Source organism: Lynx canadensis, chromosome B1 (genome assembly GCF_007474595.2).
Source record: "Lynx canadensis isolate LIC74 chromosome B1, mLynCan4.pri.v2, whole genome shotgun sequence".
In the NCBI taxonomy this organism is placed as follows: Eukaryota; Metazoa; Chordata; class Mammalia; order Carnivora; family Felidae; genus Lynx; species Lynx canadensis.
The window spans coordinates 201,583,795-201,600,677 of NC_044306.2; the positions used below are offsets into that span (position 1 = coordinate 201,583,795).

The following is a 16,883-nucleotide window of genomic DNA, read 5'->3' on the forward strand; positions in this document are numbered from 1 at the left end:
GTCCAGTCGGTCAGACAGGCAGCCGCTCACCAAACCCTGGCCCCTCCGTGTCTCCACCTGCGTTTCCAAGCCCCATCTTTTTAATGTACATGCTTGCGCCACACAGACAGGAAAACACACTTAGAGAAGAAACGGTGACCGGCGGGGATCAAGGGCCAGAGAACAAGGGCCCACGCGCCAGCGTTTCCAGTTTTAAGAAACTGTCTTCATGAAGCAAAGCAACCCGCGTGACTCAGGTGAGGGTAGGGGTGTTAGGTCAGTCGTTTGCCCTGGTTTGGAGACTTCCGATCGCCTTCTGAATACCCAGCAGTTGAAGCCTCCCCTTAGGTTTGAGGACGTGTCCACCGGAGCAGAGATGGTGACCGGAGCCGGGGACACACCGGCAGGAGGCGTGGTTTACCCCTCGCCGGGGTGAGGAGGGCACAGGTTTTGCAAGAGGGGAGCCCCGGCAGGTTAGATGGGGGCGGATACACCATTGAAAGCACGGAAAGTCAAGCTAATGGGACGATCGGGGGCGGGGCTGGAATCGGATTTTTTCCTGCTGCTTCACAAGTGAGTCACAAATTGGATTTGTCCTGGGAACGATCAGTCACCCGCGGTGGGGGCAGGGCTCCCCCGGAAGCTGCAGATACCAGAGCCCTCGATCCCGCCCTCCCGGATAGCTGGGGTGCAGGCCCCTGACCCGGGTCCCCCAGACTCTGCCCCCACCCCAGACGCAGAGAGGGGGAACCTGGAAGAACACCCCCCTGTGCGGCAAGGTCGTAGGAGAGGTTTCCAGCCTCGCAGCCTGAGCCTGGCCCTCCGGGCCTCCCCCGTCCTGACACCCTGAAAGCCTGGAGGGAGGGGTCTTCTCTGAGTCCTCACCCCGATGGTTCCCACGCGTTCCAGCTGAAAACCCCACTGCTGGGGGATGAAAACAGCAGCTGGCCGCTTCCTTCCCGTGCGCCTGGGGCTTCTCTGCCGGCCCGCACGGTCCCCGGCCCTCCTCGTCCCCAGACAGGGCCGGTCTGTTTTCACCCCTCAGGACAGGCTGTATCAAAGCGTCCTGCTTTGAAGAAGCTTCTGCAGTTCCCAAAGCTGCCCGCTTGCCCTGGAATTTCCTTCACCCCATCTGGCTGCCCCCCTCTCCTCCCTCACAACTGGGAGATTCCCTCTGGAATGCAGAACACTCCCGGCTCCCAGAAACCAGCCTCCCGTGTGGCTCCGTCAGCCCCCTGGGCAGGCCGCGGAGCGCCCCTTCCTCCTGGGTGAAGTCCACGGTCACCTCCGTGGGCTTCACAACTTCCGGGGGGGCTGGGGGCCTCCTGGCAGCCAGGTCCTCCAAGGCAAAAGCCATGTCCAACCTGCGTTTCTTGATGGCCACACGGAATTTGCCGGCATGCGTGGACCCACATTCGCCCATTATTAAAGACATGGTTCTTCGTAGTTTTGTTTTTTTAAGTTTGCTTACTTATTTTGAGAGAGAGCGCGCACGAGAGAGCAGGGGAGGGGCAGAGAGTCAGAGAGAGGATCCCAAGCAGGCGGGGGGGGGGGGGGGGTGCCAGTGCAGAGCCCCACCCGGGGCTCGAACTCACGAATCATGAGATCCTGACCTGAGCGGAAACCAAGAGTCAGACACTCAACTAACTGAGCCACCCAGGCTCCTATTTTTGTTTTTGAAAAGTAGGCTTTTCAATTAATATGTTCACGCCTAAAACTTCGTCTCCAGCTCAGATCATTTCCCCAAAATGGACTCCATCTGTAACCTGGGATTACTAGCTTAAAGGAGGTTTGGGTTTTTTTTTAATTGCGGTGAAAACACGTAACATTTCTAAGTGTACATACAGCGTTAAGTAGATTGACAGTGTTGTGCAACCAAGCTCCCGACTTTCTCTTCTTGCAAAAGTGAAACTCTGTATCGGACAGCATCAGACATCAAGTCCCCCGGGCCCTGGCACCCACTATTCTATTTCCTCCATGAATTTGTCTTCTCTGGGGAACTTCTGTGAACGGAGTCATACACTGTTTGTCTTCACGGCTTGTTTCACTTGGCAGAATGTCTTTAAGGTCCATCCCTGTTGTAGCATGTGGCAAAATTTCCTTCCTTTTTATGGCCCACATTCTTCCATCTCGGAATCACTCAAGCCCCTACTCTTTGAGCATGCTCCTTGTCACTGGGGCGGGCACTGATGCACCCAACAGGCCGCCATCCCTCTTCCCTCCTTGGTCACAGAGGCCCAGTTTTGTTCAGGCGTGTGGCAGAAACGTACTCCAGGAATATGGGCTCCTCAGCCAATCCCTGCCCGCTGGCCGCTGGGAAATTTGAGAGCTGCTGGTGGCTTTGAGGAACACGGCCAAAGCCAGCCTTCAAGGTGTGTTCCTACAAATTAGGAAAAGGCCCCCTTCCTCAAGACCCAGTAGTGGCAGGTGCAGGAAAACTGTCACAAGAACTTTATCAAAGGTGCAAAGACTGTAACATGAATGGCATCCCCTAGAGCTGTGCAGTGCACGACCTGCACAACCGTATATGCCGCCCTTAGCTGGCAGAGATTTTCCTCCCTGATTAAAAAAGAAACGAAGCACATAGCTATGAAAACGCACCCTCTCACTTTGTCAGGTCTTAGACGTTGCTGTGTGACGGCGTGATGCTTGCTGCAGCAGCCACTGGGCAATGAGGACAGAGTTAAGAGGGTCATAGAAGAGCTTGAGTGGCCAGCAGGGTCACTCCACCGCACAGCCCCAGTGGGTGCTGCTTACATCACAGTCTGTGAATGGTGCTGGGAGGTCCTGGCTGCTAAAGGGACTCAGAGCCACGTACCTCTGGACTTACGGGTGATACGAAGCCATATTGCTTAAGCCACATTTAGTCAGCATCTGCCTCATAAGCACTGCATCGTGGATCCTTGTGACTCATTTGGCCATTCAACATCTGTACCCCTTTTTATGTTTGGGGAATTCATCACTTATGCACCTTGATAGGTGCCAAGTCTATCTACCCCCGTTTAAGTTGAAAATACTAGACTCTCTTGCAAGAGTACTGTCATGTGACCAGCATCCACCAATCGGATTCATCCACGCCCAACGTGACTAAGAGCTAGTGAAGCCAGTGAAGGGTTGGGAGAGCTAGGGGGCTGTTTCTGGCCGGCTGTGCAGACGGCGGGAGTCCAGGCGCTGGGGCAGACAAGGGCACAGTAAACCGAAGCAGCATCCTGTGCTCAGAGCAGGGCCAGCTTCCTCCCGGGCCGCTTCTGCGGTGTGGACTGCTCCTGGAATCGTCACCCTAAGTCTCTTCTCAAGCCCTCCCTGAGCTTCTGGAAACTGCCCAACTGGCTAGGGTCAGCTTCTGTGCCGGCAACTAGGAACCCTGACAGATTTCGGCCATAAACCTCTCGCATTTGTCATTTTAAGGCAAAGCAATGTGTAATAGCAATAGTTATAATAATAGTTATGAATTGTAGGAGCAGTAACATCACACATATAAATAATAACAATGCTTAGTGATTTTATTAACAACTCTTGGTCAAAAGGGAAAGAGGCAGACTATCTATCTATCTATCTATGTTTTTAACATTTATTTAGTTTTGAGAGACAGAGCATGAGCGGGGGAAGGGCAGAGAGAGAGGGAGACACAGAATCCAAAGCGGGCTCCAGGCTCTGAACTGTCAGCACAGAGTCCGACGCGGGGCTCGAACCCACAAACCATGAGATCATGACCTGAGCCGAAGTCAGACACGTATCCGACTGAGCCACCCAAGTGCCCCAAAGAGGCAGCCTTTTGAAACGATGAATCTGGAAAGAACTTCCTGACCAAGAAATTCAAAAACGCTGCTGGCTTACAGACTCGAGGTTATGTGCTGTTGTTCACGATAAATGCCCAGTAAGAGGTGGAGACCGACGGCAACATTCCAGAGACGACACTCAACTTTCAAAAAGGTCTTTAGCTTTCCTTTATGAGCCATTTTAGAGGCCCTTTAAATTTGGAAGCTCACGGAAATCACAAACTTACAGAAGACTCAGAAGCAGAGTATAAAGAATTTTATTTTTCCGCAGGATCTGAGAATAAGCCGCTGATCTGCTGATCTGCCCCCTGAAGACTTCAGTGAATGTCCTCCAAGCTGCACCCCCCTACGTGATCAGGGGGCAGCCACCGCCGTCAGAAAACGCACCCCAACCCATTACCGCCATCTCATCTCAAGACCCGGTTCAAGTTTTGCCAACTGTTCTTTTTTTTGTTTTCATGTTTCTTTTTGAGAGAGAGAGACACAGCGCAAGTGGAGGGGGGAGGGGCAGAGAGAGAGAGGGAGACACAGAATCCAAAGCAGGCTCCAGGCTCCGAGCTGTCAGCACAGAGCCCCACGCGGGGCTCGAACCCACGAACCGTGAGATCATGACCTGAGCCCAAGTCGGAGGCTCCTCTGACTGAGCCACCCAGGCACCCCGCCCAGCCAATTGTTCCTAATAAGGTCTTTTATAGAGCAAAGGGATCACGTTTACGCCGCCTTTCCCAGACTTGCATGACCTTGACACTTTTGAGGATTACGAGCTAATAATTTTGCAGAATTTCCTTCGAGTTGAGGTTGTCTGAGGTTTGCTCGTGACTGGGCCTGGGTCGTGTACCTTTGGCAAGAATGTCCCAGAAGTGACGCGATGCTCTTCTCACGGCATCTTATCAGATGGCACGCGGTGTCGGTCTGTCCCATTTCTTGTCATGTCCACTTTGATCACTGGATTAAGATGGTGATTGAAGGAACAGCCAGCCACAGGCCCAGCGTTGGGGAAAGGAAAGCACAGGATGTATCTAGAACAGAAAGCAAGGATGTGTTCAAAGAATGACCAGGATACGTCAAAAGGACGCAGAAGCAGCCTTGCATGGGCTCCCACTGCCCAAATCAGAGCCTTCGCCACTATAGCTATTCCTGCCACCTTTGTAACTTGTTAGCATTTTGTAGTGAGGTACTTTGAAGCTACATAAATGTTCTGTTCCTCGTCAAGCATGTAATTCGCTCATGTGTTCATATTTAAGTGAATACGTGGTTTCCCATATTCCTCATTGCACCGTGAACGTTAGCCACCATTGTTTGTTCTGATGATCCCACTGTATCCAATCTGCCAGGGGGGCCCATCCATTCAAGCTGGCCTCTGTGTCCTTCTAACTCATCCCCAACCTTGTTTGAACACCCCCTTGCTTTCCGTCTCAGCCAGATGTCTGCACACATCTCGGGCCCTCCCTGCTCCAGTTCTGGAACTGACCATTTCTCCATGAAGTTCTGGTCCCTTTTAGTGGAAAATGGTATTTAGAAGCCAAGATCTGAGAGCCAGGGTGCTCAAGATTATTGGGATGTCACTGCTTCCAGCTGCTTCCAACAGGCAGAACTAGGGAATATTTGTAAGTGTGTACATAAATTATACACACACATCTGTGGTTCTATATAAACGTAGAATGTATACACAGAACCACGAGTTTACACCGGTACCTCCAATTTCAACCCAATACCATGGAGCTCATTCTAGTGTTCTTTCTTTTCATCTTTCTCTCCCTCTGCTGGCACTCCCTCTCCTGCATGGAAACCTTTTCCCTGATCGGCCTCCAGTCCCTGTGCCAGTCTGCCCCCTGAATGCACACCCTTCTCTCCCCTTGGGCTGAGTCACCTCACAGGACTGACTTCCTCTACGGATGCCCTCCTTGCCCTTCTCAGGCTGTGACAAGCTGCACTGCATCGTTCCCATGCGTGGATGCTCTCCTTACCCCACTGGGCTCTGACCCCCAGACTACCAGCTTGGGGACTTCTAATCCTTCCTGGGCTTTCATTTCTCAAGTCAAATGAATGAATGAATGAAGGTCCTTGGCACTCATCTCTAGGTAACAAGCTACTTGATTTCCCCTGTTTACCGTTATCTCCACAACTAGAATGACTAGGGGCAGGACTCTGGGACTGCCTCTTCACGGCTGCATCCCCCAGTGCCTAGAGCAGTGCCTGATACATAGCAGGAGCTAAGTAACAGTGGTAAGTAAATAAAGACTTCTGCAGCAAAATGAATTTTTGAAATGGTTCTAAGCAGGGAATCAACATAGCCAATTCACGTTAGCTGACAGCGAAGGAGGAAGATTGGTGTTAAGCTGGAAGGAGGGAGGCCAGTTGGGAGAGCATCGCTCTAGTGGCCTGGGGCAGGTGGAGGGGGGTGGGCAAATCAAAGGTGCATTCTGGACGTTGAATCAATGTGCTTCAGTGATAGGGCGAGGAAGGCGTCGCTGAGAAGGAGGGAGGAGTCAAGAATAACACTGACGTTTCTGTGGTTTGAGTTCTCTGCATTGATAAGCAGACACAAATTTAAGTTACATTTACATACTGAGTTGGTACTCATTCATTCAAGGAGTATCGTGTACCAACCATGTGGCAGCCGAGCACTGGTCTCTGTGCTAGGAATTCAGCAGGAAACAAAAATTCCTGGGGCGCCTGGGTGGCTCAGTCGGGTGAGCATCAGACTCTTGATTTCAGCTCAGATCATGATCACAGGGTCGTGGGATCAAGCCCCACATTGGGCTCCAAGCTGAGCGTGGAGCCTGATTAAGATTCTCTCTCCCTCCCTCTCTCTCTCTCTCTCTCTGTGCCCCTCTCCCCTGCACAATCCCCAGCTTGTGCTCTCTAAAAAAACAAAACAAAACAAAAAACAAAGAAACCAAAACAAAAATCTCCTGCCCTCCAGGGGCTGACATTCCATGGGGAGAAGTGGCCAAGACACAAATTAGTAATCACATGTCAGGCAAGTGAGAAGAAAAACGAAGGAGGATAGAGAGTGACAGGGATTGGCAGTGCTGCTTTAAACGGGAAGAAGAAGAGGGCCTCGCTGGTAAGCTAACGCTTAAGGAGAGACTTTGAAAAGTGGCCCAGTGAGCCATGTGGACGGATACTGGACACTCGGATGTTTTCGGAAGAAACAAAACCCCGAGAAGTATGGCCACAAAACACTATTGAAGACTCAGTCGTCACCAGCCAGCCGATGCAAATGACGGCTGGAGAGGAGGACAGAACATAGAATTTCAGACTTCACAGCAAGGGGAGTTTGGGCACAAAGGGCCGATTGCAGAGCAACTGACAGAAGGCAATTCAAATTTTCTAGGGGACCCGGAAGTCGTTTCAATTCCACAGATACATAATCCAACTGGGGGGGAGGGGGAATTTATGAGTTACAATAGGAAATACAAAGTCCTGGACGCCTCCAAATTCCACCACACCTCAGGCAAGAGTTGGACCACTAGCTCGTCACCACAGTGCTCCGCAGAAGGGCCAAGGGTCAAAAATGCTTCGGAAGACTCTTAAGGCCCTGACCACGAAGGAGGCTTGGCATCGAGACTGAACACATAAGGGGCGCCTGGGTGTCTCGGCTGAGTGTCTGACTTCCGCTCAGGTCGTGATCTCGCGGTTCACGAGTTCCAGCCCCGCGCTGGGCTCTGTGCTGACAGCTCAGAGACTGGAGCCTGCTTTGGATTCTGTGTCTCCCTCTCTCTCTGCCCCTCCTCCGCTTGCGTTCTGTCTCTGTCTCTCAAAAATAAATAAACGTTAAAAAAAACAAAAAACAAAATAAAAGACTGAGTAGATAAAATGCAACCCCAACGGAGGAATACAATCCATGGTCAATTAATCAGTTAATCAAGGGGAAACACATGCATACGAGTTTTGCACCCCCAGAACATCTGTTTTTAAATCAGTAAGTAACTTGTAACTAAGTTTCCTGAATCAAGGTCCCTAATATCCCCACAGGGGTGCTCCTTCAGCCAGCTCCTGGAATTAAGAGAACACGGGGAAACCAACCTGCAGTGTATATGAACAGAAACGAGAAATAAACCTTGGGGGCTGTAGCCACAAAGACTTTGGGGTTGACGGATGCAGAGAGACACGGAGCCTCAACCCCAGGAAAGGCTGGCCGGTCCTTCCCACACCCGATCAAGCACAGACCCTCAACTCCCACCCGCACCAGCACCCACATTCTTGCTTCGCCTCCCCGCCTCCTCCCCCGACCCACAGACCTCACCAAGCTTCCCGCGCTACAAACGTGACCCCTGAGGCTCCCTTGCTCCTCGGTCTCAATGGCTCCCGGCACTACCTCTGTTCCCACTGAGAAATTCAGAAGGGCAGGAGCACAGACCAGGATTCCAGAGACCGAAACAGCCTCTGTAAAGGACTTGCCTTTGTGCCCAGGTACTTTCCTATAAAAATGCCTGTTTCACACATTTTTCCCAGGCCTGTACCTCGGCTTGTCACTATAAACATGTATGTGTTCTCATCGAACCACCTCTAGCGATTCTGGAAATTGCACCCTGCCTGTCCTGTGGCTTTGAGCATCCATTAGCACAGGCTCATGAACAGGAATCAGTTCTCTAATGAAGCCCTCTCTCCTCTGCTCCCCCCTTTTACTGGTCCCCGCAGTGCCCCCCAGTCACTCCCCAGTGCTGCAGCTCAAGTCCCTTCCTGAGCTTCTGATGCCCCCACTGGTTTCTACTCTTAGAAGTTGTACTCGGTTGGGGCGCCTGGGTGGCGCAGTCGGTTAAGCGTCCGACTTCAGCCAGGTCACGATCTCGCGGTCCGTGAGTTCGAGCCCCGCGTCGGGCTCTGGGCTGATGGCTCGGAGCCTGGAGCCTGTTTCCGATTCTGTGTCTCCCTCTCTCTCTGCCCCTCCCCCATTCATGCTCTGTCTCTCTCTATCCCCCCCAAAAAAATAAATAAACGTTGAAAAAAAATTAAAAAAAAAAAAAAAAAGAAGTTGTACTCGGCATTCAAGGACAGTCATTTGCTCTCAGGCACCCTGCGGTGCAGTTACCTGTCCCAGCTGGTCCCGGTCCAGGCCTTCCCTTCACATTCCTGGTGCCCTGGAGCAGATGGGAAGCACATTACACGCCCACTGGCTACACAGACCTCAGCTGCTGAAAAGCAGGGGCTCGGGCCAGATGATGGCCTCAAGTTCATCCCTGTCAAGAGCTCACTGTCCTGTCATCTTATCCCCACAGCACCGGCCACAAGCGATTCTCCCTCACCGGTCCAGGCTCACAGAGAACCTCAAACTTCAAGCAGCTCGGTCCTGCTTGCCGAGGCTGCGCTCAAAGAAGCACGTTCGTTTCAAAAGAAATGTATTAACACATGCAGGGACTTTGGCCATTTGAACAACGTATTTATTTGAAAAAAAAAAAAAAAAAAAAGAGGGGGGAGTTTTAGAGATCTTTGTTTTTCAAGGCAAATGAACACTTATTTATTGCATGTCTGATTTTGACTTCCAGTCCTGGTGAGGTCTACCCTGATCAACTAGATGGGCCGTGATGATGCCTTTTCCTTTCTCCAGTGTCCCCAGACCCTTTGTAGATGGTCTCTTTGATGCAATACTCCAGAACGCACACATTACCACAGTGATGGTACTCCGTCATTCCCTATCCAAACTTCTTTGTCATCCAAGGTCGGCTAGGTTATCTACATAAAGTCACCTGGCAGGTGGCGCAACACAGCCCAGACAATATGCCACAGAACACAGCTCTCCTCGGTCCCACGGGAAGTGAAGTTCCAGAATACACACAACCATCTTCCATCTACGAATGGCTTCTACTCCTCCGTCTTCCCCACAGCAGTCTCACCCCTACACGGGTCACCAGGTACACCCAAGGAGTGTCGTCCATGCACCTCTAAAGGTAGAAGATTCTGGTCCCACGTCTACACAAGTCCCAGACAACAATCGGGTCACATGGATAACAGCAAGGTGCAAGGCCATGCCCCAACATTTCAGACACGGTAAAGTAACGTGATTTAACGTGACAACTGAAACAACTTTTCATTAAGCCCCATTTCCCTTGCAAGAGTATTTCTCGGACAAAAGTTATTTTTCAGGACAGTCTAACCCAACTCAAGCCGGCATCCATCGTGTTAGTTCAGACAAAAGAACGAATTCTGGAGATCTTACTGTCCCCAGGCACGGCTGGACCGGCCAGGAAACATGCAGACCCAGGCCCAAGAGACAGGAGTGCTTGCATATCATTCAAAGGAATGTGAAGGAATGCGACCCCCCCCCCCCAGCTTGTGCACGTACAAGCAGTTAGTTTAGGCTGCTACAAGCAGCTGGTCAACATAATCATCAGATGTACCTAATGAAATCTCTAACATAAGAAATAGAGATATTTTTCAGATTCCAAGTCTCTCAACATAAAACACAGTCCCTTGAGACCACACCAAGGGGCAGCAGAAATAACTAAGTAACACGTGTTAACGACTTCACCTCCAATCTACAGCTCTCAGGGGCCTCCTGCCCCAAATTTCGCCCTTAAAAACCCTCACTTGGGTGGGGGTGGGGGGTGCCTGGCTGGCTCAGTCAGTAGAACCCACGACTCTTGATCTCAGGGTCCTAAGTTCAAGCCCCACACTGGGCATTGTGCCTACTTAAAACAAAAACCAAAACCCTCACCTGTAAGCCATTGGGCAGTTTGGCACTCAGAGCATGCGGTCCCCATTCTCCTAAGTGGTGTCATACCTATAAACAGCCTATCCTTCCTTCTTCACTGCAAAAGCTCTATGTCAGTTTTTTACTGGCTTGCTGTGCACCCAGGAGACACATCCTCCTCTGGTGTGGATACATAACCATTGACCCTAGGGGAGACTGTTACACACGGATAAAAACCAAACAAAACCAGAATAAACAACAAGCTGTTTCAGTTTCCTCGAGTTGTCAGCCCAGCCTTACCAGGTGACCAGAGTCCATGAGCTGTGAACCCGACGCACAATTGGCAGAAATTTGCCATCAAGACACTGAGTCCCAGATTTCTGCAACCTGATGTTTAAAAAAAAAAAAAAAAAAAAAAAATTTAAATTAACCACCCACCCTCTGACACGAAACTGGAAATTTCTAGTAAACGCCTACAGCTTCACATTTTCCCATTTTTCCCCCCTGTGTTCTCACCCTCCCCTATTTTGCTCTAAGGGCTAGGTTTTCTTTGGTTCCCGCCCCCGCCAAGTGCCTAGGCAACTCTCCCTGCGGCAACTGTCCTATTGGGACTGACTCTGGGGTTTCACAAAGACAAACTCGAAATTATTTTAACTCTTCTTGAATTGCCAGCGGGGGCGGGAGGAACCACAAAACTCAGGACGTCCTAGCACCTCTCCAATCTAGCACGCACCCATTTTCCTCTTGACCTCAACTTTGCTCCCACTCTCCTCTTGACCTCAACTTTGCTCCCACTCCCCAATTTCCGACGCAGTGCGACTGAGGCTGTACCTTCACTCCTGGAATATTACTACCACCCAGAAAACTGTTCAATCACGCTGACGGCAACGACCAGGACCCGCATCGGGCCCCGCCGGCCCCCGGCCTTACCGCCCGCCCTCCCTCACGACGATTCGCTTCTCTCTATCCGCCGGACCAGCTCCACCAACATCTCTGCCATCTTCGCGATCTCCTTGGCCTTCTCCTCCGCCTTCTCGCACCGTTTGGTCCCTCTGCCCTCGACTCCATCGTCGGGATTCTGAAGATGGTTCAGGGCGCTCTCCTCCGAGGCCTCCACCTGCGTTTTGATTTGGATGAGCATACTGTCCATCTCCCACAGCTTGCTCCGGTTCCGCATGTACGCCCGGCCGTGCTCCCGGGTCAGCGCCGCGATGTCCTCCCGCATCTCGTTGATGACGGGCAGCAGGAACTGCTCGAAATCCTCCTCGGGCTCCAGCACCTCCACCTCCTCCGGCTCTGCCAGCTCGACGACGTCCAAGGGTCGCATCTGTCCCGCCAAACCGTTGCTGCGGGCGTCGACGGGTCAGCAGTGCTGCCGAATTACCTCTGCGAGCTCCTCCTCTCACGCCGTCCGCTCGCAAACCGCTCCGGGAAGCAAAGCCTGGAACCCACACGGAGGCCCGGCGGCGGAGGAGTCCGCGCAGCCGTCACCGGCGGTGGGCGTGTTCGCGCCACTTTCGGGACTTGGCCCCGCCCCCTTACGGCCACGCCTTGGGCGGAGCCCAGGCGCGGGCGCGCGCACGCAAAGGGGACTCCGTAGCGGGCCGGCGCACGCCAGCCTCCACCTGCTTCCCGCGCCCTGCCCCGCCCCCTTCTCTAATAGGCCTTTGGGAGCGCAGAGGTCCTTACGTCCCGGACTTTTTCTTTTACTTAATTTTTTTTTAAGTGAAAGCAATTCTCCCTCCCTCGTATTTGAATAAGACAGGCTGGCGTTCAGAGCGCTTACCATCCAGGGACGCACTGCTGTAAGTGCTCAGATTAATTCATTTAACCTAATTCAATAAACCTGTCAGATGAAAAACTGGTTAAAAACAGTGCTTTTGGTCAGAATTTGAACCTGAGCCATTTTGGGTCTACTACAGTCGCTACTCTTAACTACAGTACCTGCTCTCTCTTCTGGGACAGGGCCCTTAAGTCAAAAACTGGGGATCTTAATTCTGTACTCTCCACCACTGGCTCCCAGCTTTTTTTGTCCTGGGGGGATTTCTCTCTCGCTGGGTTGGGTTGTTCTGGTCAGAGTGTTTTGGCCTCTCTTTGAGGTAGGGGAGCTGAAGGGACTCCATTTTGGAAAGGCTCTGTCTCTGCTGTTTTTCTGCTAAGCTCCATTTACTCAAGTTCTATATTTTGCATCCGAATAAGCCAAAGAAGCTGTGTTCCCACTTCCAGGGGGAAAGGAGATAGATTTGTCTTAGACCCCCCCCCAAACACCTGATAACATCTAAATTTTTTTTTCAATGTTTATTTATTTTTGGGACAGAGAGAGACAGAGCATGAACGGGGGAGGGGCAGAGTGAGAGGGAGACACAGAATCGGAAACAGGCTCCAGGCTCCGAGCCATCAGCCCGGAGCCTGACGCGGGGCTCGAACTCACGGAGCGCGAGATCGTGACCTGGCTGAAGTCGGACGCTTAACCGACTGCGCCACCCAGGCGCCCCCACCTGATAACATCTAAAAAGAGCTGGATCCCAAACATGTTCCACGACATTAGCTTTGAACAAACCTCAGCGGATCAGTACTCCCCTACCTTCGATGATCTATAGGATAACACCTTTATTCACCTGCCACTCGCCTTCGGCCAGACCCTGCCCAGGATTCCTGAAGGAACACATACGCTACACCCCTTTCCAATATAAACCCCTAACCCCAAGTGAGGAAGAGACTCATTCTCCCTTCCTTTCTGAGTCTCCCAGACACTCTATCTGCTAAATGCTCACTCATGCTATTCAGTAAACTGTTTTTACTTTTTCTGGCTCACAAAGCTGGTCCTGCAGGGCCCACCTCTGGGTCCTTGGACCCAGGCTGCCTGCATCATCTTCACCGGACTGTAAGCAACCCAAGACAAAGGGCCACTTCTGATTCGGCTCTGTGCTTAGCCCCTCCTCACCACCTGGACTCAAGGACCTTAGGCAATGTTTTAGAGAGAAGGCCTCCTTCCCTAAAATATAAGTGTCTCTGCCATACCGGAGGTTCCTTGAGGGCAGGTTCTGGTCTCAGTCCTCACCACCTACAGGACCTACAAAACAGCAGGGCCCCGTAAATGCTGCTTTAATATTCATTTAACAAAAAGTTTTTGAGCACTGACAGAAGGCCATTGTGGAATGGATGGAGTCTATTTCCAGGCATGTTCAACCTGTGCCACCCTAGCAGTAATTTGGAGGGACCCTGCCTGCACAGTGGCACAGATCAGAGCTTTCGTTTTCCAGTCTCATAAATAAAGACCAGTGATCCCAGCCTGAGAATCTGTCAGTGGGAAGATGCATAAGTGAGATGATGTGCATGAAAGTGTTTTGCAAATACCAAAGCACCAGCAGATACTAGTGGTGATAATATTATAACGATTATGATAGTGAATGGAGGTTGTTTGATTCCAAAGGTTTTGGGGTCAGACACATCCTTCATTAGGTCCCAGTCCCTCCAATTACTTGCTCTGTGGCCTTGGACAGGTTGGTTAACCTTGAACACATCTTTCTGGGTGTCAATTTCCACCTGTCGCTCTAGGGTGGGCATTGGACGTATGATCTCTAATGATCATAATATGATCCTTATAGTCCATAATAATTATATGGTTTACCCAAGATTTTATATCTTGTGTCCTGAGTGCCCCCTTTCACTCTCAAAACTTTCCTTGTTTGATGAACTGGAATTTATTAAAATTATGAAGTGTTCATCAAAAGCACCACTAAGAGAGTAAAAATGCAAGCCAAAGAGTGGGAAAAGATCTTTTCAGTAGCTATATGACAAACGACTCATATTAAAATTGTACTGAGAACTTATATAGATCAATAAGGAAAAGACAACGCAATTCAAAAATCGGCAAAAGACTTGAGCAGGTACTTCACAAAAGGGAATATCCACATGGCCAGAAAGTATATAAAAAGGTGCAAAAGTTCATGATTCATCAGGGAAATGCAAGTCAAAACCACAAAGAGTTAGCAATCACTATACAGCCACTAGCGTGGCTGAAAAGTAAAATATTGACAATACCAAGTGTTGGGGACTATGTGGAAAGAAGCTGAGAACTTTCAAAGTCATCAAGAATATCAAGCTTTCAGGAACCTTCCTTTAGTTTATTTCTCTTCTCTTTCGTTTCACTGTAAGCAGCAAGAGGAAACTAGGGAGGGTAGGAAGCTCTTCACGGGCCCTTGACATGTTCTATGTCTGATCTGGATGGAGGTTACACGAGTGTGTGAAAGTGGACTGAGGATGTACGCATCTCAAAATAGTTCCCTTATACCTTCGCGTGTTAAAAAGGGTTCAGTGTGTGAGCACGTGCGCGAGCACGAGCGTTCAGGGGCTGGAAACCGATTGGTGCGCGTGCGTGACCGCCCGTGTGCGCGCGGAAGCCGGAAGCAAGGGCGTGCGCGCGCGCGGAGGGGGCGGAGCAAGGCTGGGAGGCCGGAAGTTGGGCGGCAGCCCGGCCGTAGCCGGCAATGGAGGGGCTTCCAGCCGACCGTGGGCTGCCGCCCGAGGGGCCGGCGGCAGAGGAGGCCGAGCCGCAGGGAGCTGTCTGGAGCGGGGACAGCGGCAACGTGTCCCAGAGCCACAGCAGCGCCTCGGGGCCGTGGGAGGATGAGAGCCCAGAGTCGGGCGCGCCGGGCCGCGACCTGCCGCTGCTGCGCCGCGCTGCCGCGGGCTACGCCGCCTGCCTGCTGCCCGGAGCCGGGGCGCGGCCCGAGGTCGAGGCCCTGGACGCCAGCCTGGAGGACCTGCTCACCAGAGTGGACGAGTTCGTGGGCATGCTGGACATGCTGCGCGGGGACTCCTCCCACGTCGTCAGCGAGGGCGTGCCTCGCATCTACGCGAAGGCCACCGAGATGCGGCAGGTCTACAGCAAGATCGACCGACTCGAGGCCTTCGTGGCGATGATCGGCGCCAGCGTGGCCAGGATGGAGGAGCAGGTCGCCAGGGCGGAGGCCGAGCTGGGCGCTTTCCCCAGCGCGTTCAGGAAACTGCTGCACACGATTACCGTGCCCTCCTTCTTCAGCAAGGCGCCCTCCGGCCGGCCCCAGCAGAGCGGCTACGAACCCCCCGTCCTGTTTCGGACCGAGGACCACTTTCCCTGTTGCAGCGAGAGACCTCAGATCTGAGCCCCCCGGGCAGCACTGCAAGGGCACGCTGCCTGAGATTATGTCGAGTATTAAATAGTTGGAAATTCTGCTGATAGACATACACGATGTTGGAGTCTGACATGTTTATATTTTGCACACTCTTATTTCCCCGTCTTCTTGATTTCACGTAAGGATGTTTGGTTTTGTGTGTCTTCCAATGCTAAGCTGAGAGCTGCTTGGTCCGGGATGGGACCGGGTTCGGAGAAGAAAATGAAGGAGCTTTTCTGTGCACTGTGGCCGAACTGCTATGTTTCTGGGTTTTACAGCTCAACTCACAGTATTATTTTTTCAAAGTTTATATATTTTATACTCTTAGAAAAAACTGCTGAGCTGTTCAGGTCTTGTCATTGTTCGATCCTAGTAGCGATTCCATTTTCTGTAGCTTACTTTGAGGGTAGATGGTAAGTTGTTTCACGTTATATTGAACTTTTCATATCATGGGTTATACACCGAAGGAAACGGTAGAATTTCTGAGATGGATTGATTTATCGCATCTAATTCTGAAGTTGTATTTGCAAGTATGCCCCCACAATCTTCGTTTGTCCACAGCAAACAAGTCTACATGTGGTTGCCAACATTTGGTTTGTAATTTAAATATTAATAAAAAGTTTACATTTTATTGGAAAGGCTTTTCTTCTGAAAAGGACTTCACATATTTCCTTTTTTGTTTGATTGAAAATAGACCTGTTGCTCATGATTTTAGGGATAAGGAAAAGTGGCTTGGGAGCACCTCCTTTAGAAGGCTAATGTGAGGAGTGCCTGGCTGGCTCAGTCGGTTAAGCGACCAGTTCCTGATTTTGGCTCAGGTCATGATCTCACAGTTGGGAAGTTCCAACCCGGAGTCAGGCTCTGTGCGGTCAGTGCAGAGCCTGCTTGGGATTCTCTCTCCCCCTCTCTCTCTGCCCCTCCCACACTCTCACACTCTCGCTCTCTCAAAATACATAAGCTTAAAAAAAAAAAAGGCTGAAGTGAGAAACTTTACCTGGTATTTCACAGAATTGTATGTTTCTTTCCTCTCAAAGTAAACACTTAAATCACTTGTGTGAATGAGTGGTATTAGGATTTTGTTCTTTCCCCCTGACAGCATGGAATCTGAAAAACGTTTTGCCGGCGTAAGGGCTTTGATCTTGACTTGAATCTATTTTATTAATGGTCCTAGAGGGCGCTGGACCCCAGATACACATACAGCTTAGGCGGCTTTTGTGTCATTTTTCATAGATCTCAGAGGCTGGTAAAGTAGGCATGTTGTCACTTAGCCATGTATCATGAAAAGCCGCTAACATAGTCTCCACCTTGGCTTTCTTCTATGTCGCACATAAT

At 51.1% G+C, this 16,883-nt stretch overlaps 2 protein-coding genes across 3 annotated transcripts; one reads left to right on the top strand and one right to left on the bottom strand.

Annotated features, from left to right (window-relative positions):
- Positions 1-4,377: 4,377 nt before the first annotated feature.
- LOC115512835 (MORF4 family-associated protein 1-like) lies at positions 4,378-11,807 on the bottom strand. 2 transcript variants are annotated; one of them, XR_003968508.1, is made up of 3 exons: positions 11,326-11,807; positions 10,696-10,782; positions 4,378-4,777 (listed from the first exon to the last, which is right to left on the bottom strand). XR_003968508.1 is itself a non-coding variant. In XM_030314248.1 (2 exons), exon 1 carries the CDS (start codon positions 11,720-11,722, stop codon positions 11,339-11,341), a length of 384 nt encoding a protein of 127 aa, XP_030170108.1. In that variant the 5' UTR covers positions 11,723-11,807; the 3' UTR covers positions 4,380-4,777; positions 11,326-11,338. The 2 variants fall into 2 exon arrangements, 1 of the variants encoding a protein (XP_030170108.1); XM_030314248.1 differs by lacking the exon at positions 10,696-10,782 and having other exon boundaries at positions 4,380-4,777.
- A 3,045-nt stretch (positions 11,808-14,852) lies between these two features.
- BLOC1S4 (biogenesis of lysosomal organelles complex 1 subunit 4) lies at positions 14,853-16,189 on the top strand. Its single transcript, XM_030314247.1, has one exon. The coding sequence runs from the start codon at positions 14,886-14,888 to the stop codon at positions 15,540-15,542; it is 657 nt and encodes a 218-aa protein (XP_030170107.1). The 5' UTR covers positions 14,853-14,885; the 3' UTR covers positions 15,543-16,189.
- The last annotated feature ends 694 nt before the right edge of the window (positions 16,190-16,883 follow it).

What these genes read in the sequence shown, in the direction of transcription:
- LOC115512835 (XM_030314248.1), bottom strand. Translation starts at nt 11,722, where the DNA reads ATGCGACCCTTGGACGTCGTCGAGCTGGCAGAGCCGGAGGAGGTGGAG.
- BLOC1S4 (XM_030314247.1), top strand. Translation starts at nt 14,886, where the DNA reads ATGGAGGGGCTTCCAGCCGACCGTGGGCTGCCGCCCGAGGGGCCGGCG.